The sequence below is a fragment of the Erithacus rubecula genome (assembly GCF_903797595.1).
Source record: "Erithacus rubecula genome assembly, chromosome: 3".
NCBI classification, from domain to species: domain Eukaryota; kingdom Metazoa; phylum Chordata; class Aves; order Passeriformes; family Muscicapidae; genus Erithacus; species Erithacus rubecula.
Genome location: NC_136689.1, coordinates 25,809,107 through 25,833,318, shown reverse-complemented (window position 1 = coordinate 25,833,318; position 24,212 = coordinate 25,809,107). Strand labels below are relative to the sequence as shown.

The following is a 24,212-nucleotide window of genomic DNA, read 5'->3' as shown; positions in this document are numbered from 1 at the left end:
TTTTTTCTTCTACATGCACAACAAGGTCATAGATGAGAATTTGTCACATAGCTGGTACAGATACAGCCTCATATAGACTGTTCATGATAGGAATATAAGCTAAATTAATTATGCAGGAAGAGCAGTTTCCTTTTGTTCATCAGCTAGAAAATGAGTAGAAAATTTAATTTTGGAGACTTCAGAGATTTATCATGTGTTGATCATTATGAGCAAATTAACTGGCTTCATGGGAAAGCCAGTTCTTATTCTGAAGAGAAATGCAGGTTAACAATGTATTTTTATAAATATTTTTATTAATTTTTATTTTGTATGTGATGAATGATACCTCAAGCAGTTAATTTCATTTTTATGGTATGGACATGTAAGTTTTTTCACTCCATTGTGCTTTTTGAAAGTACCTGTTTTTACACAAAGATATTGGATACATTTAGAAAGATTTGACATGCATTTGTAAATCAACTTCTTTCTTTTTCTGGTGAAGAACTGGAGTTATGGATAGCAAATTGAGGTCTAACAGGAGCATGTTACTGTATTGTTTTGTCAGGATTAGAAACCTCTGAATGACAGCCTATACCTGGTTTTATTTTTTCCCCCTTCCTTCCTTCTGAATATGTGAACAGAAAAAGAAGCAAATACGATTTCATGGTGGATTTTTAATTGTTCTGTTGCAGATACGACCAGTGCAACACAAAAAACTTTGTCTCAATGACATAAACTCTTGGCTTTTTGACCTTCCTGTTCATTTGAGCTTTTAAGAGTCACCTTGGGTAAAAGACATTCTCAGTTACCTTCTGGGACTGAGAACCCTGGGCACTATTAAGAAGGTATTATTGTAAGTTGGTTTCACAATTTCCTTGTAGTGTCTAACCAGATGAACAAGGTTATACCTCTATTTGATAACTACAAAACAGGTGAGGGTGTATTTCTATTCCTTTGACTTGTATAATTTTAAGACCATTGTGTTTCCAGTGAAACATCCTGTATTAGTTTCCTCTGAGGGCTTTTTATTTTTGTCCCTGATGCATTAGTTTTTAGCTGGTTGAAACAGTTGCACAAGAAATCAACCTGTTTTCTTCCCTCTCCCATGCCCAGGGCACATTAATAAGTCTTTGGTTGCTGCTTGCTTTCAAAAGGAAGGTCACTGTGGGTTTACTGCACATCTGCCAGTGGTTTGCAAAGTGCTGATGCTCACAGTGACCTGTGTGCCCACCAGGCAAGTGTCACCTTTCACAGCCTGTGAGGAGGGAATCACAGCCCATGGAAAGGGGCCCACCACATGCCTGAGAGCCACACCTCAAGCTGTCACAGGAGTTTCACCAGTTCTTGCCATCCATTTGCTTTCCTGACCTCTTTGCATCGTGTGCCCGAGCACCTTCTCCAAAGCCAGCTGCAACCTGATCTGCTGGAAATTGTAAATTTCTGTGATACAGATTTGTATGGACTTCTGTGTGCCCCTCACTGTTAATAGGTAATAAAACATTAACATTTCAGTTTGATGGGGGATTTTTCAGTGTGACCCTGTGTTTAACCACCATCAAGAGACAGGTGTTAAATTTTTAAAGTTTCATGAGAAGTACTGGAGTACCACCTAGATACTGGTGTGTTCAGAAGGTCTGGCAGTAATGTTGGATGGTTTTCTTCATTTTGTAGGTGTTACAGCATAAACTAATTTGAATAGATTTTTTTTCTTTCTTTTCTACAAATATTCCAGTAGAATTATTTTCAGTGCCAAAGGGAAATTTCTGTAAGACCTTGTCATAAGCCATGTTTTTGCATTTTTCTTGTTTTCCTGCCAATCTGTAACTTCCCTGTCTTTCTAACACTTGGAAAGCTTTCTGCGTATTTATGTCAGTTTCTGTGTCAGCTGATGTTGAAATAGGTTTCAAAACCACAACCCTTATTTACCCAAATATTTAGCTTTCAGTTTAGCCTGGCCCTAGGCTGAGCACATCTGAGTTAAAGTAGCCCAACAAATCACTACTTTCTACCTCCTCTGACATGCAACTGGCTGTGTGGCTGCTCTTAGCTTGCCCTAAATATTTTGAAGGGACGGAAATAAGCATGTAAAGGTCAATACTGTGGTTTACTTGAAGGACAGTAAATTGTTATAAGCTGCTGTGACTCAATTGCTTTTGATACTCTGTTTATCATATCTCAACTGAAAGATGCTGGGGAAGCTTCTGAGCTTTCCAGCAGTCAGAAGAGGCAGGTCTCACCAGCATTTTTTTTCATGAAGGAACATGGACTATAAAGGGCTTGCATAAAGCATGCTATTTGCTATGTGTCAGCAGAAGATCAGTGTTTGGATCCCATCTTCAAATAATACTGTAATGCACATAACTTATAAATTATGAGTTTTATTTTTACATTAAATCTTTTCAGCTGGATTTTTTTTTTTTCTGCTTTAAAACAACAGGTATCTTTACAATACATGAGTATAACATAGAAAGCATTCAGCTCCCTTTAATGAATTTGTTGCTGGATGTAGAGACACAGCCCTAGCATCTAGCAAGCAAATGCATTCCTGTGGTGTTTTCAAAAGCATATGAGAAACCATATGTTTTCTTAGGAAAACAGTTGTTACCAAGCATATGCTTTCTGTGATAGAGTGACACTTATTAAAAGGGCAAAGTTGGACCATGGCTTGTCTTCTAAGTTGAATAAAGCTGGCAATAACTGTCTCTTTCAATGTGCAGTGGCACTGCATGTAGATATTGCCATGTGGAGTTGTAACTGGAAGGAGGGAGAGAGATTAAGGTCTACAGGCTGCAGCTTGGAAGAGACAATATAAATCTCTGTCCTGCTTTGAGCTGTGAATGCCTCTGTAGGAGTTATAGTAACAGACAAATTAGCATAATGTAATTGGCTGGCAAGGTCAGCCCCTCTCCAGGAGCATTAGCAATGTTTACTGTAAGAAGAGACAGACCAAGTATTGTAGGGTAGTACATTGTCTGTCCTTTTTGAAGGAAGAATAATCATTTTGAACTCCCTACATCACAGACTTTACCATATCTTATTAAAATTCAGACTATCATATTTCTGCCTTAAAGCAAAAAATCTAATAGAACAACAAAGTATGTTCTATACTATCACACAAATCTTCATTCTTTTTGTTTTTGCTTTGAACCTCACTGAGTTTACTTTTCTCTCTCTGTTGAATAGATTTTCTCTGGATGCTAAACTTCCATATGCATCCCTGCCAATACCTAATAAATCTTGTCCAGAGAATTAAAATATCTGGTCTTATTACATGGGACACAGTTAGTAAATCCGGAAAAACTTATCAGCTTTCTTTTTTCATTCTTTGAAAATGAAAACTCTGGGCAAAATTCTGGGCCATTTCTAGCAATCCAGACTCTCTGGACTCAACTCTGCAAACCTTTTCACAGTTGTAGGTCAGAAATGTGAGATGATGTGTTTTGGAGGAGACCTTCCACTGAGTCACAAATAGCTCTGGCTTTTCAGCCTTTGTTCTCAAAAATAAAAATTTGTAGCAAGCATTTGACATGAGTTCAAGCATTCAGTTATGAAATATTTGGGAAATGGCTTTTTGAATATCGTACAGGAGTCACATTGCCTTTTCTCATATAATTAGCAGGAATGGTGAAGATTGTGATATTTAATACTGTCTGTGTCAAGGCATTGCCACTGTAATTTTCCTAGACAGATGACAAATAAGCTGAAACATACAAACAATCACCTCCTGAGCACTATCTTACTGAAAACCTCTTTCCTTTTGCTTAGACAGTGGGATCCAATGGATCAACAATCCATTCTGTTGTCTTCTGGTGATGAAGAAAAACCAGATAGCATTTCCTGGACCCCACAGTAGCTATTTTTTGTATTAACACTATAAGTTAGGTTGGTTTAAAATGAGCAGTGTTTAAGGTTGAAGGGTAATATTGTTCTTTTTAAATGCTGATAGCCCAGACCTAGCTTCTCTTGAGAACAGGATCATTGTGCTACTTTTGCCAGGCTGGTACTCCTGACCCTCTTTTCTGTTCTTCCACTTCCAGGTTTCACATTGCTTGGGCTGTAGACATCCCACTGACAGCCACTTTTTATGCAAAAGCTGCTGTGTGGAGGAGAGCTCTCAGAATTAACAGTTCTCCAAGTGCAGCTGGGTTGTTGCTCAAGGATGCCTGCCTTCCCTGTTTCATTCATGGCTTAGCTGAAACTCCTGCCTGAATTATGTTTTGCCTCCTTGAAGGAGTTATCTATCTGGCTGGTCACACCAGCAGGAGCAATTATACAGGAGGATCAATCATTTTTTACTTAGGAAAAGGAGCACTATGGCTCCTCAGATGCAGTGAGAATTCCACCAAGACATTTCAGAAGCATGTGGTACTCTAAAGGAATGGCATGTAATTTCCCCAGGATGGCTCCACACCACATTTAATTAGTGTGACTGGAAGTGTGTACATCTGGATGATTGTCTGGTAGCATTATCAAATATAGTGCAGCTTCTTTGTTTTTCTCTCCATTTCCTCCAGTCAGTAAAGAAGTCAAGCCAAACATATCCTGCTTTAACAACTGAGGATTCACTCCCCCATCACCACCACCACCATATAACCTCAGTAAGATTTTTAGCCTGACTCTTCTGAAATGGCTTGCAATTTTTAGTGCCCATATTTGGATGCACAGCCAGGAATCCTTTAATTTGATACAATTTTCTGCAGACAATGAGCTCCCCTCTTCTGAGGAATAGATCCTGCAATGCTGTCTGGCCTTTCTGGACTTGAGTATGAAATCATTATTCTCTTTTACTGATTTATTTGTCTTGCTCTCATGTTTACAGCTACCAAATAACAGTTCTTTTGTCTTGCAATTCTTCTAAGGGTATTTATGTAGCTATTTGCTGTATTTGTTAAAGTAACTTGATTATAATTTCTTGTCATTTTCGTGCTACTCTAAAGTCCTGTGGAGTTCTCTTACAAAATACTCTCTTCTGCCCTCTCACTGCTGTGTTACATTGCCTTCCTAGGTATACTGTGTTGTCTCTAAAAGCTATTTTCTCTTCTTGTACTTCCAAGCACTCTGTAGCTGTTGAAGGTCTTTGTCCTCTTGTCTATGTAAGGCAGAATAATGTGAAGTAATTTCACCAGAATCATGCAGTAAATCTGTAGGAGAGTGAGGAAAAGGAGGGCTGTGCAGTTCCCAGTCTACCTGACCTGCAGAACATGTTTGTTCTGTCCAAGGAGTTGTATTTCTGATCTTTCCACTGTCCCCATCCTGGCAAGTTGTATGTCCAAGCTCCATACCTGCTTGCTTTCTTGGTTTTTTTTCCCCTTAACAATAGCTGTTCTTCAGAGATCTCCATCTGTGTTTAAGACCAAGTCACATGCCTTTATCAGTGGACAGTCAACTCTGTTCCTTGCAGAAAGGTCACTATCAGTTTATCTTTCTTCCAAGCATGTTTATCCTCCTAGTCTTACTTTTTTCTTTTCTGCCTATGACTTGCTGAAACCAAGACAGAGGTGGACAAGAGCTGCTTCTCCTTAACCAGACTGCTTACCAGCTTTGAGGATTCAGAGGACACTTTCTTATAATCTCTGTTTGCCTGTAGCCCTTGCTGCACTCAGTAGAAGTGAACTTCCTTTAGCTAGAAGTTTATTTAACTTTCTTGTCTTCAGTGTAGACAATCTCTTTGCCCTTTTAAACTTTCTAACCTCTTATGGCTACAAAAATTATTAGTTTTTTTTCTGAATGCTTCCAAATTATGTACCTAATTTTATTTAAGTTCTTTCACTTCAAGATCTAAACTAAACTAGCTCTCCTCTCCCAAAGCATCACCCTAAAATCAACCGAAGTTATTGTGGATCCTGCAAAACTGCATGATTGCCTTTGTGATTAGTTCCCAGGAGGCCTGGTGAATTCACTTGATCCTGACTTCTTGTCTCAGTGTTCCTTTTATGATTTTCACCGATCAAAATGATTTTCCTACCAGTTCACTTGAAAACCCACTTCACTGGTTAAACCTACGACCTCTTGTTATGTTGCAAATGGTTTGTCTGGGTCTTTCTGAGATCACCATCAGCCTTCACTCCTGGGCCTTTCCCAGCCTTTTGTTTGAGTCCCCATGCAGTGCTAGTCTGTCTGGTCCAACACAGTGGCTGCCACAGTGGGTTGGGGGTAACAGAATATTTAGGAGATGCATTTTATTACCAGGGTAGCAGCATTTCCACTTGACTTCTTAGCAGAAGAGATAAGCCCGCTGGTTTTCTGCTTGAAACTGCCTGAATGGAAAATCACTGGCTGTTTTGTTGGTATCATCTTCGTTCTCTTTACCAACTGCTCTGTCTAAAAAATGTTCTGGTCATTGAGTGCAGTCAACAGCCAGGGCTGTAACTCATGCATGATGCCAATAACTTATGCCAGTGAAATCAATGATGAGAATTTCAAAGAAGCTTTAAATAAAATGCAACAAATTTAGATGCCAAAGTGCTGTCTCTGTGAATTTGCTATTAACAGATTATAAATGGTTTGCATAATGTTGAAAAGCCTAGTGCCTTCAGTTAGCAGTATCAAAGGCTTGTTTAAAGCAATTCCTGGAGGAGTGTTGCACTCCCCCTCCCAGCTTTCTGTTTCACCATGCATAAAAACAAAACTCCCTTCAATAAAGAAAGGAAAGCCAGGTTTGAAACTACCCTCTGACTGGCCTCCAGATCTGGCAGCTGCTTTTGGATGTCTAATTGCTTGTCCTGCAAAAGTTGACATGCACCTACTTTGAGAAAGTTCTTTGACTACCCACTTTGTATGTGCACTCTGTCTGGTTTACAGAAATTAAATGATAGTGCTGGAACAAAACTTAAGCAGAGTGTGTATTTCTGTTTCTTTCAATTTTTATCTATTTATTTAAGCTTTTCTGGTCTTCTCAATTCATTGATAAGTACTAGATGCAAGGAAACAGTGCAAAGTAAAGGACAAGGCACTGGACTGGGTGAAAAGAGCCCTTGTATTGAGTCCTGATATTTGGCTGAACAAATCACCCCCTTTTTCTTCTTTCCTCTTTCCTTGTTTTGTCTCTGGACTCTGAGCCTTGTGGGCAAGTGTTGCCCATCAATGTGTCTATACAGGTTTAAGCACAATAAGGCCTGGATTTCAACTAAGGTCTTTAGCAATTACACCTAGTAAGTTGTGGCAACTTTCTTTTCTTCTTTTCATGTTTCTTACCAGCTCTTCTCCAGTTGAAATGCATGGCAAGCTCCCTTGTTTACAGCAATCTAATGGGACCATAATTCTGTCCCTGAGATAACATTACAGATATAAGCCAGCTTTGCCTTAGACAAAGTTCTATGGAGAATGTATTTTCTTATAAACATGCTTTTTATAAAAGGGTTTGTTGTTTTGTGTTTATTGGTGTTCCATCTGCTCTAGAGAATACATTTGAGAAAAACTAGCTCCAGCATGGCATATAATGTTTCATTAGCAGGCATAACCTTGTTTATTTGCTTTTTAAAATTGTATTTAGAAAAGGAAATCAGTTTGCACCATTGACATGCTGCCAGGTTCCTGTTTATAAATGTCACAATAGGCAACTTAGAAGAAACGAAATAGTCAGTTTATGGCTTTTGAATAAAAAATGAGAGAACTTGGTAGAGCCAGTCAGCCAGTTGTGCTCCCCCTATTTTTTAGCCTCCCAATTAGCAGGAGTTAATATGGTGTTAGCAGTAGAAAACACCCTGAGTGACCCAAACTGGACTTTGCACCCTTAGTATTACAGATGTTTAGTTGAACAGAAGAAGCTCATTGTGCTATATTGCTTTAGTGGCTATCTTGGACAAGTAATTGGGCATGAAACAAACAACCCTGAGGAAAAATGGGAAATATCTGTAGGAAACTTCAAGACATAAGCATGCAATCTGATGTCATCTTTTCCCATAGAGAAGCTATTTCCTTTCTAACTCTGGTGAGACCAACCTTCCAAAGTTTCCTTCTCCTTTAAAATATGTTCCTTCTCATAACTTTTTTCCCCCTTTGCTTTAGTAAATCGTTTATCATGGGTACCTCTGGTATATACCATGTATTACTGTGTGTGTAAAGAAGGCTTCATGTGTTACAAGCACAGTCTGGACAGATATGCTGTAAAGGGCACGAGAAGGGTAGTGGGGGAAGAGGGGAGGGAATTGTGGAAGACAAGGGTCATCTTTCAGTATTCATTTCTACTGATAATTAGAGGGCACCACTGAATGACTGTAATTAGATCATGTCAAAAAAAAATTAAGATAAAAGACCAAAAATTTCAAGTATCCTGCATTTTGTTCATAGTATCAGAGGAGTCAGAGCACTTGCTTAAACCAGTAGCCAAAGTGGAGGACAGGCAGGGAGGCTTCTCTTGCCCATGGAAGAAGTTCCTGGCATTGAAGGTGCAAGGAATGGACCAGAGGAGGTGAAGGTGCTCCCTGGGTGCCTGAGGGGCAGAGGCTCAGCCAGAGGCTGGCCTGCAGCACGAGCAGCATTACAGAGATTTTTAGCAGGGCTGGCACCCTCAGGCAGCAGCCTTAAGAGGATTAGTGGTGCTTAAATGGGCCCTTTGGACTTTGAGTTACAGTGGTGACTGCTAGAGCCTTGAGATGGCTTAGACCTGGCTTAGCACGTCGTATGTCTGTCCTGTGCCACGCTGCTTAGCAGCACTGTGTAGATTAGCAGATGAGGTTTGCATCACTCAGTCTGGCTCAGAAAGACTTTCTGATAACATACAAACAGCTATTGAAAGAAAAAAGGATAAAAAGATTATTTATGTTTTTTTAAAAATTTTATTTTGCTTGGTACCTCTTGAGGAGCAGCCAGCATGTCTATGTTTAAGCATAATCCTTCCTAACTTAAAACAACTAGGAAGTTTCCCTTCACGTTCCAACAAAGATATTTAGGATAAAATTTTGCAAAGCTCCTGCCAGCCCCAGTATGCAAGTCTGATCTATTAATTAACAGTAATTGTCTAAGGCCCTGAAAACTGAAGACATTTTGAAAAAAAGGACAAGGGTTACTGAAGTTCATAGACACCTTTGGAAATGTTATATTTTCTGTCAATAATTCTGTCAATAATTCTAGTCACCCAGCCGTATTTGGGTGGCAGTTAACTCTGGTCTGAGCTGCTGGTGGTCACAGAGCTGTGGTAAGTCATCTGCATCTGGTCTGTGCAACCATCTTGCCTTAATTACACAATTTATGATAAGAGCACAGAGTGTTCTGTGTGAAATTCAGAGGGTTGACAGAGGTCTGTGATCCAAAAAATTGGAAACCAGTGGCTGAGACTGATAAGTACAGATTCAAAGCTTTATGATTTCAAGTGAGAGCAATGTTTCCCTTCTTTCCCCATCTGCCTATCATTACTTGTCATTCTTGAGTAAGGAGTTTAATTTTTCTTTACATTTCTACCCCTTTGGAGATCAGGTTGATAACATTTGACTGAGCAGCCGTGCCTGGGGTTCAAGAAGTCAGATATACCCATACTGGCCCTGGCCTTTCAGTCTCCTGTGTGGGGTAGCTGGCTGGGTCCACTTTAGGGGGAGATTTTGGATGGGGGCCCTGAGGGCAGGGAAGAGTCGTTCCCCATTCTGGAATATATCATGCCTGCTGTTTCTTGTAATGTGCCATTTTTATCAGGTAACTGTTAAGTGAGCATTTGCCTTTCTTTGAAATGTTTTGAGGAATAGATCCTTTGGCATGAGTTCTGTATTTTTATGTGTCAGCCTCACTCAGTGACTTCATACCTCTTGCTAAGTAGGGGAGTTAAATGGATTTTAGAGGTCTGCAATAAGATCTTCATAGTGCTTTGTCCTTATGCTTAATGTTACTACACAGCATTTTCCAGCAGTTTCTCTCTGTGTCCTTTTTTTTCTGCTTTAGTGCTTTTACTCATTCAAAGCTCTACAGATGTTACAGTTTAAAAAAAAGAGGAAAAGGTATTGTATTTCAAGTTTACACTCACCCATCTCTTCAATAATGGAACTTTTTCCTTTTTATTTTTTAAAATTTAAATCTTGATAGTAGATTTTGTTTTTCCTATAAATCTTCAGTTGCATTTGTAATATAATTCATTTTTTATCTCTGGTTTCTTCGCTGGTTCCTCATCTGTGTTTACTGGCCTTGAGTGGGCAGCAAGCTTAGTTCTGTGCTTATAGGAGTTTAGATTTTGCATGCAAGTTACAGATGAAACAGTTGTGATGGGCTGGTGTGAGGGTGTTTTCCTTCCACATTGATCTGAATTATGAGAAAATAAATGAATTGGTGCTGATTCTGGGGAGATTTCTTAACTTTTGAAATGATATTTTTCTTCTGTCAGGAGCGAATTCATAGAGACTCACTAATTTTGTTGGAGATTATATATGGTTAAAATAATTTTGAAGCCTGCCATTATTTGCCACATTTAATGTCTAATTTTCTTTGCAACAATATCTTCCAGGTTTTTAAGCTGGCAAGTTATTTGGCTGTGTAAGCAGTACGGGCAGTGAGTGTGTGTGTGTCACTGGAGGCTTCCACTCATATGTCTTTTATATATTGTGAAGTTAGGATCTCAGTAATCAGGCAAGATATGACTGTGCACTTCTTAAAAGTGCAAATGAAGCTGCTATTTAAATGTGTATTGTCTTAGAATATTTGTCCTTGTTAAAACACCTTCATTGAGAGGAGAGGTTGAATAAATTCTAGTACTGTTGTATATTGATTTCTCTCTATAATTTTTTTAAGTTGATGCTCTTTTCTTGAACTATGTGAAAATAATTTAAGTTACTGTGCAGGAAAATATAGATACATGATATCTTGCATAAAACAAAAGTGCAAAAAGCAGTTTTGTTTGTGTTTAAACTAACTGCATTTTTAGTTCAGTTTTGAATGGAAAATACCTTATGACTTGAGAATTTATATAATAGCCTTTAAAATATCTTTATGTACAATTGTTTGTAGATTACAGCTCTATTGATCTAAAAGCTTACATAGAACAATCCTGAATAGTTTGCAGTTCGTGTAAAACTGGTGTTTGCAATTTTTGGTAAGCCTCACAGTTAAAAAATAATAGTAGGAAAACAAAAACAGACTTTGCTTCAGAAACTAGATCTTAGAATTTAAAACAACAAGCAAACTCTGAAACTTGAAATATTACAGTAGATGGTAAAGGATGGATCAGTTGTCTCCATGCCTTGAGTTCAGTCGATGGTGGTTGAGTTGGGGTGGTGCTGTGTGAAATGGGTGGGTGTTTCTCTACAAGAACCAGGGTTTAGGGGAATTGGTGAGTGCCTGGGTGTATTTTGCCTGTGTCTGCATAGCTGTCATTTCTCTGCTGTGCTTGCCAACAGGGTGTGTGTTGTTGTGGTGTGATGTGTAATCCTCTCCACCAGAACATGGAAGCATGACTTCAAGAAGTTTTTAGCCTTTAGAAAAAAGAAGTGTGTTGTCTATCCAAACTTAAATGGTTGCACGAGGGAGAAAAATGCTCCAATGTTTTCTTCAAAGTCTGAAGTTAAAATGGGCCATGAAGTGTAACTGGGGAGAAGTTAAAATGATGATGGTCTGTGTGCTTTCCTCTGGCAGCTGGAAAGGTTGAGGATGAGCGTGTTGATTTAAAAGCAGTTTGTGGGTATGGTTTGTTGCTTTTTGGTTTATTTGTTTGGATGTTAAATACTGATGGAGAGTACTGCATGAGCATATGGGTGAGGGGATCATTTGTATAAAGGCTCTCCAGTCTTATAGTCCTAGTTTCTGCTTCTGTGGGAGTGACCAGGAACTTCAGTGAGGGTGAAACTTAGTCCTAAAGGACATAAATTCCTCTTCATATATTGGATCCTAATTAAGATTGACAAAATTAATCTTAAGAGCATGCCTTTTGTGTCTCTGCAGCTCCTGATGTGTCAGGATGTTCCCTGTGTGAACACTTAGGTTCAGTTTAATAAAATAGATAATAATGATAAGCTCTCTTCTAATGTTTAACAACAGTAGAAAAGATACCTGAAAGAACTCTGCGTGTGTGTGTGTGTGTGTGTGCATACTCAGAGTATGGGTTGGTCTTGGGATTGTTGAAAGCAGAGGGAGAGTTCTGTCTGTGTCATTGCTCCTGTAGACTTCTCTGAGTTGGAATGCTGGGAGCTCCACACCTGGTATCAAATAATCTTTACCACTGGCTTAAGAGCTGGAGAATAATGATAAGGGGAGTCAAAGGAGATGTTATCCATGGATGTCTGGTAGAAGAGCATGAAAAACTCCTTAAAAGTAGAGCTAACCTAACCAAACAATCCAATATATAAAGGAGAGGTATAGTTTCAGCCAATGTTGCTGAATTTTTTCTCTTTCTGTAGGAGCCCTAAGTCAATTCCACAAGGAGCTTGTTAATATCCTATCTAGATCCATTCAGAACCAGATGCAGAGCTCAACACAGCAAATCTACTCAGTGTCAGATCTACAGTGCATTGCCTTCTGCCGCCTCCTAAAGAGTACTTATTGTTCTTGAAGGATGAACTGCTTGGACTTTTCTGGTGATTCACGAGCATCTCACTGATGTAAATTATTCTGAGATTGCCAAATCCTTTTCTTATGAATGCCAGAGTCATGCTGAGTTTGATGTTTTGTTGGGAAACTTTAGGCTTTTGCTTGGCAGCCTGGTATATGCTTGCCCAACAGCAGTGCTCACATTACTGAGAAGAATGGACATCTGACAGCACTGACAGGTTTTCACTCTGCTTTTACTTCCCATGCATCACACACTCAACCTACTTCTTGAGAAGATGTAGCTTACTGGAAATTGTTAAAACTTAGAAACAGTGTTGTAAGTTTATGCACGTAAGATAACAACTACAATGTCTTATGGGCAAACAAAATTTTCCATGTCCATCATAATTCATCTGTTTGTACCTCAGGGAGCTCAGTAATTATAGGACAAAATTGAAAGAGAAGGGAAAGGGAAAGGAAATACTTAATTTGGGAGCACAGGAATCTGATATCTAATCTTTAAGTTCTGCCCAGCCATGGTACAACAAAGTCCAGTAAAACTCTGGGCAAGTGCCAGAGTACCACTTGTCTAAGGCTTGTGATGGATTTCCATTCCCAGGCCTTGCAGACTCATGGCAACATACATGTTTCCTTTAGAGATCACTTTAGGAAGTAATAGCATTAAAATATTGACTGTACATGAATAGTTATTGGATCTACATTGCAAAATCTGGCCATGATCAAACAAGCAGGTTTGAATCCTGAGCTAGATTTGGCTGTATATATATCTTTTTATAACTGAGCAGGGTTTTCATCAGAAACCAGTAATCTGTTGAAGAAGTTGCATTTCAATAGGAATGTTATAGGTGAGGGAGAACTTCTTTTAGAGAAGTTTTTATATATCTAAGGTTAATGCCTGATGGCCATGGCATACTACTGTACTAAGAAATATTGCAATTAAGGTCCTTGGTTTGGTTTCCTCTTGCAATTCATGGTTCTTAAGCCATGTGAATAAGGAGCTTCTAGACCTGATTCATAATGTGTAGATTATTTACTGGAAGGGGAACTCAAAGTTGGGTCCTCTTCATTCCAGATGAGGTGGTGTAACCATTCAACTAGAGGCAGCACCTCTGCCTCTTTATGTGCTGATGGAGTCTGGAACAACTCCTGGAAAGAAATAGAGATCCTTGTGTCCACACTGTTCTGGGAAATCACATGAAATATATAAATTGGGAGATAGGGGGATAACAGCTAATGCCTTCAGCTGGGGTCCTCTAATTATTTGCTCTCTTTTTTTCCATGAGGGGTTGCTCTTTATTTAGCTCATAATAAAATCTTTCTTTAGATCTGTGATTCAATGTGTTGTATGCCTCCTCTGTTTCCCACCTTTGATCAGAGCTCTGACTTTCCTTTGTCACCAGCCTTATCTATCAATATTTTGTGGTGGTGTGTATGTTTCCTAGACAAATTAACTCATAAATTGGAATTTTGAATGAAATAGAGCTTTGTTTTTTAACCCAGAGTATTGCAGGGGTAAGGAAGGTGCTTTGTGTGAGTCTTAGTAGCAGTGTGTGCATAAGGGGTTTTTGGCCCCATTTTCCTCAGTCTAGCACAAGGTGAAAATGGAAAGTTTCTTTTCATCTTGCTGCTAACAATTCCTACTTGATGCCTGATAGGAAAAATAATGCTCTCAAGGCTGCCATACTTTTCATATGCATACATTGTGGCTTATGTCTGGCTTGAGAGTTTTGTTTATTTTTAAAGACGGGCCAAGTCAAACCCTGCGGTTTAGCAGCAGCATGTGTTGTGTGTACAGGCATAACAGGAGAGAACTTTTATTCCATGGTTCCTTCCTTAGCAGTATCCTGGTCTCTAGCTGGTTGTTTGCTCAGTGGATATGAGTTATCTGTGTACTTCTCTTTTTTGTTTTAAGAACTTTTTAAGAGCTCTGAGTTACCTGAAGCAAAGGTTATAGTGGTGAAATACAGTGTTATTCTAAGCCTCTGGGATATTTTTGCTCTACAAAATCTATAGAGGCTAATAGAAATGGCTGTTTCATGATGTGCCATGTACTGTTTGTTACTTTGGGACTGTAAAACTTGATTTGCTTGTCAGTCTAAGTACACAGCAGACAGCCCATGCAGTAAATCAAGATGTCCTGTGCTCATATCATGTTCAGTTAGGAGAAATATGTGCTAAATATCCCTATTATAACTCACAAGACAGAACAACAGAAGTGTGATTAATCAACCTGGGTATTTTCCTGTTTATATTGCCCAGTGAAAGTAAATATTTATTTTTCATTTCTTTATTGTTGTTGGTTATAACAAGATCTATTGACTTGGGATTTACCAGGAGCCTGTAACTTTTCATGTTGTTGATACTTCCAGATTTCTAATAGAGTTCCTGTTGAACAGAAAATCAGGATAGGATATTTATTTATTTATTTATTTATTTTCATTTTCTTCCACCATCTCTCATTTCCCTTCTTTTCACAGAATATCTCCATGCATAACACAGTTGGAGGAGCAATGGCAGGACCTGGATCCCACCAGCTGACAAACACAAGGATGCCAAACCACGACACCAGTGTTGTGATTCAGCAAGCCATGCCATCTCCACAGTCCAGCTCTGTCATTACACAAGCACCTTCCACAAATCGGCAGATTGGGTGAGTCCCTTCCCATTTTCTCATTTCTCTGGTTCTCTGGCTCCTGCCCATAGGACCAGATGTGGTCCTCATGGTTCTTAATGTCCAGCTGCATGCAGGACCAGATGTTGTTCTAGTGGTTTTTAAGGTTACAGAGTCGGCACTTGACCCTGCCAGGATGAGCAAGGAGCTCTGCAGCATCTCTTTTAGATGTGGGGAATGGCCAAAGGTTACTCCAGATGTGGCACCCTGGTTTAAAAAGGACAGAATGCTGTAGTTACTGGAAGGTCCTGCTTTCTGCATCCAGTTTTTAAAATTTTGTTATGATCCTACTGCATGTTTTTTCTACAACTGCTCTGGGAAGAAGAACAAAGTGTTTGTGTAGCTGATGCTTGAACTTCCTTCAATGGGAATTCTGGGTTTTCTATGGTGTTGAGCTATTTCCTATGTTCTCTGTTTAAATGAAGAATGCTGAAAGACAAAAAGACCATCAAGATAAACAGAGTTTGGCAGAGTATGAACGGCTGCTCAATTTGTGACAATGGATCCATATTTATTACCATAAATTGGCAGTATGGATGCTTATTGTATTGGCTTGAATGCTAATTGAGTGCTAATGTCTGAAGAACTGTGTGAAGAAAATCATCTACATTTAGCACACCTGGTTACTTCCAGCAAGTATGAGATACTCATAAGTCACAATAACTTGTTTTCAATTGTACAGAAGCCGTCCTGATGGCTTGAGGGTACAGTTTTTCATCTCACAGCTCTGAGAATTTGGGGGTGGGATTGTACATGAAAATGTATGGATAAAAAGATCTATTGATGAACTGAGAAAGAAACAGCACTATAGATTCATTATCTGTCATTTGTAATTTGGTCACATCACTTAATTGATGTGACCAAATTACAAATGCAAATGCAGTCTCTGTCCCCAGTCATTACCTAAGTAATTGGTGATGAACACCCAGTCTTTTCAAGGTAAAACCCAAAAGTGAAATGCTGGCACTGAAAACTGAAAATCCAGATATCCCTGAGTTTTCTCTCAAGATTCTTGGTGTAGGCCAAAAGCTCTGTATCCCTCATGGCAGCTGGGATGGCCCATGGCCCAAAGCTCTGGGTTACCCAGCCATGCCCAGAATGCAGATTACATCTGCTGCCCTGATTTTGTGCTCCTGGCCAAGCCTCCTCTATTTTTCTTTTTACTACTGTTTCAGGATTTGGTTCTTAAAATATAATTCTGGTAGGATGGGTCAGACAAGCCTATTTGATCGATGTGCCCTATGTATATGCTGCCTTTAGACAAAATACAATATTCACTGAGATTTCCTATGCAATACTGTTTGCCTGTGAATCCAGCAAAGTTGTTGTCTTATATGTCTCATTCTTTTCAAAGACAGGGGCCTGGGAGAGAGGGAGGAAGAAACAGTTTCTTTTTCAGTTTTAGAAAGAAAAACATTAACTAATGCCATTATTTGTGTTAAGGATGATTAAGCTCCTGTTCAAATTGTGACTTAATAGGTCTAGTGGTAATTATGATCCTAATTAAAAGCATAAAAAACCTCAAACAACTTTTAATACTCAGTGGTGAGGTGTTTTATGTAAGACTGTACTTGGCTTCCAAACAATTGTTTCTATATAATGAGAAAAAAACTGCATGTGGTTTTGCAAGACCCTGTCAGTCAGGTTTTAGGTTTGTGTTGGTTCGGGGCCACGGTGATTAGAATCTCCAAAGTTGGAGGGGTTGAGGATAAAAAGGCCTTTTCCTAGTCAGTGGTGTGTCTCACTTGGGAAACTTTGTCATGACATATCTTAATTCTTCCCTGTGACTGAATCACACAAATGTTTCCTAAGTCTGAGTCTAAAGCTGCTTTATTGGGAGGCAATTGTCAGCATTTTAGTCTCTGTGTGAGTTGGTGTGTGAATGAGACTTATGGTGTGACCTCCAGCATACTCTGTTCCCTATTCTTCCCTCTTCCTAGGAGGTTTTGTTTTTTGTTCATGGTGTGTCCTAGGAGATAATTGCTGTATATTCAACTTCCTCTACTTGCCAAAGTGTTGAGCATCCTTGTTTGTCTTCTTTTCCTTCAGTCTTTTCCCCGTGGTGTCTGTTTTACTTATTCAAAGAACGTATCTTGTCATTTCCATTTATCATCATCTTATCCTTCTAAATGTGCTAAGAATTATATCCACGACTCATTCATGAGGAATACAGACTGGACAACGGTTCTAGTATTAAACAAATGGAAAAAAAAAATCCAGATGAATTCAGAAAATATTTGAGTTCTTCAAAGTTTGGTCATTTTGATTTAGCCTTGCGAAGTTGAGATTGTTTAGCTATTTAACTAACCTAAATTCTAAGGTGCTCAAATCAGTGGTTTTTGGTTGAGTTTCCATTTTTAAAAAATCATATGAATCTGCCCCAAAGGGTAGATGAGTCTTTACCATGAAGAATTGTGCCAGGGAAAATGCCTTTTAATGAGCAATAAAGCCAGCAGAGAGAAACTGGGTAAAACTCTCACTGAGCTCTGTAAGAGCAGGATCAAGCCCTGAAGGTTATATAGAACCATCTTGTAGCAATATTCTGATTTTTATCACAACCACAAATATTTTAGTGTCAGACTATGGCCAAGCCACCTGCAAATGTTTATGATGGCCTTGCTCCAATGAAAACAGGGAACAGCAATGAAAGTCTTCATTTAGCCCCTGTTTGTAGGCTGTGCTCTGGTAACAGAGAATGGGACCCACCTGTGCCCGCACACAGCTCGTTTCATGGTGAGCACTGGGTGAGTTTGTAGCAGCTGACATTCCCAAGGGATGTAATTTTTCCCTTACTTTAGTTTCTCCTTCTCTTTCGTCTGCCTTTCCCTTCCTCCCTCTCTCCCTCCATGCCTCTCTTTTTTTCCTATCCCCTACTCTGGGGGCTTGCACATAAAATGAGATATTGACACAAGGCATGGGAAAACATGACAGAATGTGCATTATTGGGCAAGCCTTACTGGCACAGTGTGTATCCACACATTGTTTCAGGTATTAAGCTTCAGCTACTACTGAACAGGCACCCAGCCAGATTAATCAGATAAAAGGAAGAGCATGAAGGTTATTAACTTAAAAAATAAGACAGGGTGCAGCCCCACTTTCCTCCCACCGTGTTCCTTTTGTTGAGAACAAACAGCAACATTAGCATTGCAGCAAGCTGGCAGGTTGGTTTAAAGGTCCCAGGTAGTATTTATGTGCTGAGGCAGTCTCTAACCCCCTTGCCATCCCTCCTCCCTCCCCGCCAAGCCTTCAGCATGTGGGAGGAATGCTGGAACTAGTAACTACTTGTGCTGATGAAAAATCAGTTGAGGAACACTTAGCAGTGAAGGGTGTCTTTGGCTGATTAATAGCACATCATTTCTAGATAAGATACATGGAAGAAAAGCAGTATGGCATACAGAGAAAGCAAGAAAAAATGATATAAGACATGCATTTGTCAAAGGTATAGAAAAGCAGATAAGCTGAATCAGCTCAAGATATGGGACTCTGAATGAGGCTGTACAATAGCAGTGCTTGTCTTCTTTTTAAAATAACTCTATTTTTTCTGTCACTGAGTATCCAGCAGTATGTGAGAGAATTCTGGGCAGACAAATTGGTGACAATGCACTGTGGTGGTTGCTCTGTCTGGACACATCTTTTCCTAGGAAAAATGTATTTTTCAGACTGTCGAACACTGTAGGTAGCTGCAACCTAACAGCACCCACAGAGAAGGTAGTTACCTTCTGATTTCAAGCCAGTTTTTCAAGCTAGTAATGGACATAACTGGTAATTATTCCAGCTTGAAACTCACTGGTACAGCTCTGCAGCTGATAAAGAACATGGGAGGATGGAGGATTGTCACAGGTGCAGCAAGGTGTTAACATTGTCATAAACAGAGAGTGAGCCCAGTTCCAGTGAACTCAGGCTCCAAAGTGGACATGGAACACTAACCATGTGATGTAGATTATCTGTTTTTAAAGTGTTGTAGAGCACTTTAATCGAGATAAGATGGTCTTCTGGCACAGCATCAAAAGGGAAAAATTGCAACCATATTTGGTGAAATGCAAGCAGGTAGGAGAAAGCAACAAATGGGGCTTGAAAGATGCCTCTGGTGCCTTGATATTCTGAAGAATCATGGTACCAGTGAGAGAACAGCCTTTCAGTCCCCACATGCAGCATTCATTTTAACACCTATGTATTAAAATGCCTCACTGTTTCTCTCTTCTCATGATGCCACTTGTGTGTCTCTGGTTCCAGTTTATCCAGATGATAATTTTTCTTGGGTTTGAAGGCTTTTCAAACAAAGGGGCATGGGGAAAGGAGTAGTCAGAAAATCTGACTACTCCATGCATGTAGTGGGACCAACAGAGGTTTGGTAGCCTTAGCCATTTACAAAAATAAAAAAAAAAAACCCCAAACTTCTCAGTCTTAATTGCACGGTCTCAGATGGCAGAAGGACAGGCTGTCTCTGTGGCAAGCACAGGAGTTTCACCATAGCAAAAGCTATTTGAGACTGCAACTGTTGGTTGAGTTCTCAGAGTACCCTGCTATCATCCTTTACAGCTTAAGGAAACACAAAAGACTTCTGTAAGAGACAATCACAGGCAGAAACCCTTCCATAATGCAGCTAGTTCTGGAAGGTGCTTGGAATAGGTGGTGACTGAGAAGGGTCTTTGTACATCCAAGAGAGAGTCTCTCTTTAAGCTCTTAGTAAGTGGAGTGTGTGGCATCAAAGAGGCCATGGAATGATGTGCTCTTATTAAATTCAAAGACTAGCTTCCTTTCCAGGAAATCTGTGATAAAAGCCTCTGTTCCAACTCATGTATTTGAACTGAAGTACCACAGTATGTTGTGAGATGAGAAGAAATGTGCAGTGAGAGATGGAGTATTGAGTTGCTTGATCAAGTCCATTCCACAGCCTTGGTTGTGCAGCATGTAAGAACATTAGTGCGACCACTGGTAGGGGAGGAAAAGGGAGAGGTGAGAAGAGAGAGCATCTTACTGTGTCATTCTGTCCAAATTTTTTTTCTGTCTTTGTACTAAAAGTTGGGCATTAATTCCTATTGAATGGTCCACCTTCTTTTTCCTCTGTTTATGCTAGGACATGTTTTTGTAGTCCCTTCTACCATGCTGACCTTGGCCAACCTTGACATGGAATCCCATCAAGCCACATGTGAGCAGCAGCCACAAGTCTCTGGGAAGCTCAGGTGAATTACTTAGGAAATTACCACAAGTGATCCATCCTCAGAAAGAAGTTGTCTCATAGCTTAGCTCAATAGAGAGGGTGAGGAGGGAGAAAATGAGCTGGACCCTCTCAAGCTGTTCATCCCTTTTAGCAAGCTGCTGCCCAGGTCCACACACTGACCTGCAGGCTGAACCCTGCTGCTCTGTCTGTGATATTTAGAAGCTCTGTCTGCTCTCCAACCTCCTCTATTGTTGCTTGCATTGCATGTTCAGGAGTTGCTGACTCAATTTTTCCCCATACTGCTGAGTCAGGAAGAACAAAAGCAAACAGTGTCAGTCTGGGTGTTGGGCACAGCATAAACTGGTGATTTTTCACAACACCTTCCTCTATCCTCAAGAGTATACTCTGCTTTCCCAAAAACTCTTCCTTGCTGTAAGTTCTAGGAAAGGGCTGGAAAGTACTGACACGTATGGAGGTGACTTTGGGGGTCTGAAAGGAGGATCATTAGCCAGGTAATAAACAGCCTTTCAGCCTGAAATGAAGAGTTTACTGTGTTTCTTACCTGACTTGAAGTTCAGTATTATTCTGGAAGTTACACACTTCATATGCACGTTGGTTAAATTGATTAATGAACACAGTGTTTTACTCTTCACACTTTCTACTTGACAGAAATCCTAAGTTTGTTACAAATGTTGCTTTCTCACTGCAAGAACACCAAAACCAAAAAATATAAGGGATGTTTTGTGAATTGCTGCCCACTGACTCTTACTAGGATTGTTGCCTTGTGTTATGAGAAGAAACCAGCCCTCTCCCTCTCCTGATGGTTGTTTGAGATAGGAAGTGAAACCATGCTCAAGCCAGTCCTCATGCAAGTGATTTCTAAGAAATGGATCATGATGCTTTTGTCCTGAAAAGCTTGTCTCACCCAAGAACTATAGGAAAACAAGGTCAGAGTAGTGTACTGCACCCATAATTTTGTCTGAACAGAAATACTGAGCTTTCACATGCATTGGTTGGCTCTCACATCAGAGAAAGTCATAAATAGGACTTAAATATGATATAAAGAACTTGGAGAGTCTAGCATTGATTCCTTAGTTTTAGTGGTTGGTATCTCTTACATACCTCCTGTACATATAATACACACTGTATAAATCTTCTTTAAAGGTGTCATCAAAATTTATGGGCAGAGCTTCTGATTTATATGACTCTTTGAACTAAAACAGATGTAAAATCATTTTTTGGGTGGAAGAGGATCTCAGAATTGTAGTGGGTTTGATATGACAGATCAAGTGCACAGATCCAGAAAAAGATGATTAGGGCTCTGCAGAGCTGAATCACATAGCTCTGCTCTTCATCACAGGTTCGTGCTTAACATGCCCTGATGCATGATTCCAGTATGTGTTTTATCCAAGTGTCAGCCTGTTTGACAGGTAACTAAGCCACAGTAAAACACTAACTCAAACAATACAGACTTTGTTTAGTGTAAGGCTTTCTTAAAAATTTCTTTTCATTTAAGAAATTGATTCGCAGGTTCCAGAGAAGTAGCAAGCTTTGGGATGCTGCCTGACACTGTGTCAGTTCAGAGAAGGGCTTAAAGGTCTGCTGGGGGTGGCACAAGAGCCATAGTGAGAAAAAAACTGAAGATCTTTATGTGCAAAGAATTCTGATAAAAGATTAGTTGCCCACTAGAAGTTCTGTTTGTATCTGTTTCAACAAAAGAATTGGCACTGATATCCTTCACAGAGAGCACCTTGATTTTACATGGCTTGTCTTGCCAGTGTCTTTTTTGAACACTTTCAAAGGAAGAGAAAACCATACTATAAGTTAATAAAGTGTTAACACTTCAGGTTGTTTTTTTTTTCTTTTTTTTTTTAAGCTGGTACCTGGCTGCAAACCAATTACAATAGTTCAGAGGAAAGTGCCTGAGGGAAAACACAGGAATTACAGACTTTGTGTAAAGTATATGGATCCTATTTTACCACCTGTAAAAGTAGGCCTCCTTATTAATTGATGAGTTGAGTTTTCAAAATCAATGGTGCAGTATAGTTCCATTTAAGGCATATATATGGTACTATTTATATTTATGGACAGGCCATATATGCAATTGAAAAAGAAAAATAACCAAGAAAAAAACCCCCCCAAAACACCAACAATTTGAATCAAAGGCATAGATAAACCTAAGATGACAACATCACCAAAACTGGTTCTTTGCAAAAATGAAATTATGCTTGATTTGGAAGGAAAAAAAGTAATTTAAATAAATCTGTCATTTTGGAGACCTTCTAACAAAGTTCCATGTGGTGCACCATAAATTTAAATTCTCTTAGCTGTGTTTAGTAAAGAAATTGCTAAGTTGAACAAGGAACTGATGGCTAGACAGAACCTTCAGGTAGACTGAGAGTGCAGGAAAAGTGTTCCTTGGAAGAAAGAACAAATTAGAGAGCGTGTTTTAGAAACATTTACTGCTATGAGCATCTGTGTTCTGCCAACAGAGACGTTTATTCTGAGCTCACATAAATGAAGTGGAATTTTGCCAGTAAAAGAAGGGGTTGTGTTACTCTGGTTGTAGGATCCAGGTCCTAATTGGTTTATGAAATGAAGGGGGCAATCTTTGAGCTATTACCAGCTTCCTCTGCTGCAAGTGAAGTGAATCGCAGCTGTTCTGATAGGGTCCATAAAACTTGGTGAGGTAATAAAACGTTTGCACTGAACAATTCTCAAAATGAGTGAAATCCAAATCCCTAGCTTATTTGACAGTATTAAGAGAATTGAATGTACTTCCTGGGGAATTCTGAATGTTACTTTTATCTAGTTCTATAACTGTGAGATCCAGGCTCACCAGTGCTGTAAATGTAAGAGCTCAAAGTAACATTGTTCTTTTTTAACCCTGCAGATTGAAATGCAGTATGTACATATATACATATGTGATACACAAAAAGCTGTGTTTGTTGCTCATTCTCTAATGTTTCTGGCTTGTATTTTTACTTCTTTATACTTTTCTGTCTCCCCATCTCTCGCTCTGTTTTGGTGAGATTTAAAGAAAAAAAAAAAGCAAGGGTAACATCAAATGATCATATACAGGAATACTTGTGGTGCTCCTAGTCATATGATTTCTTTAATGAAAACAATAACTGTTGGTATTTTAGGTTTTCTTCAAGCCAATTAACATTTTCTAGTTTGGTTAGAAATATGTTAATTCTACTTTCTTAGCAGAGCATTTATTCTGAACCATTTGTTCATTTCATGGTGGTTTTAGCCTAAAGATCTTTGATGTGAGTTCAAGTCCAAACTGACATTTTTGGTATAATTGTATATATTGAGGAATTCACAACTTTCTTTGAAAGCTATTCATTGTTTGTCTAGAGTTCTGTTGTTCTTCTCATCATTGCCAGAATCAAGCATTTTTTTGAAGGGCTTGGACATCTTTAAAGTACTTTAGTTTTTAATTTTTGTTCTCCACATTATATAAATGTCTGTGATTTTCCAGGCAAAGGCATGATGATCACACCTTTGATGGTAAAATGCTCTAGAAAGGATACAAATAGAAAACATAATGAGAAGTTTCTTAGAGTAATGGATTGAGCTTCCAGGTTGGTTAAGTGCCAGCTGGTTGGGCTTGCTGCTCACACTGCTGTGAGCATCCCCTTTCCCACCTGAAGCTGGGCACTTACACAATGAAACATCAAACCTTCCCCCTTTATATCAGTCCTTGTATGACAGATGTTGCTCATCATACTCACAGCCTGTTGTCTCAGGTGTCTGGAGAGTGACCAGCCAGCATTTCAGCCACAGGCTGCTGCTTGGAGGGCCTCTTAAAACACTTTGGAAGGGAGTTCTGACAGCAGTGGAATATCTGCTTCCTTTTCTGCCAGGTGTTTGTTCATTCCCTGACTCATAATATGCAGTAGGGTTGTCCCAGGTATTGCACAGGAAGATGTG

The 24,212-nt window shown here is 39.4% G+C and overlaps 1 protein-coding gene across 5 annotated transcripts in view; it reads left to right on the top strand.

Moving 5' to 3' along the window:
* The window catches only part of CREB5 (cAMP responsive element binding protein 5), a 252,943-nt gene that overhangs the window by 67,983 nt on the left and 160,748 nt on the right, over positions 1-24,212 (top strand). For all 5 annotated transcript variants that reach the window (XM_079301076.1, XM_079301075.1, XM_079301078.1 and 2 more), the window contains one exon: positions 14,919-15,091. In XM_079301076.1, coding sequence (XP_079157202.1) covers positions 14,919-15,091 — 173 coding nt within the window. The remainder of the gene's footprint in view (positions 1-14,918; positions 15,092-24,212) is intronic.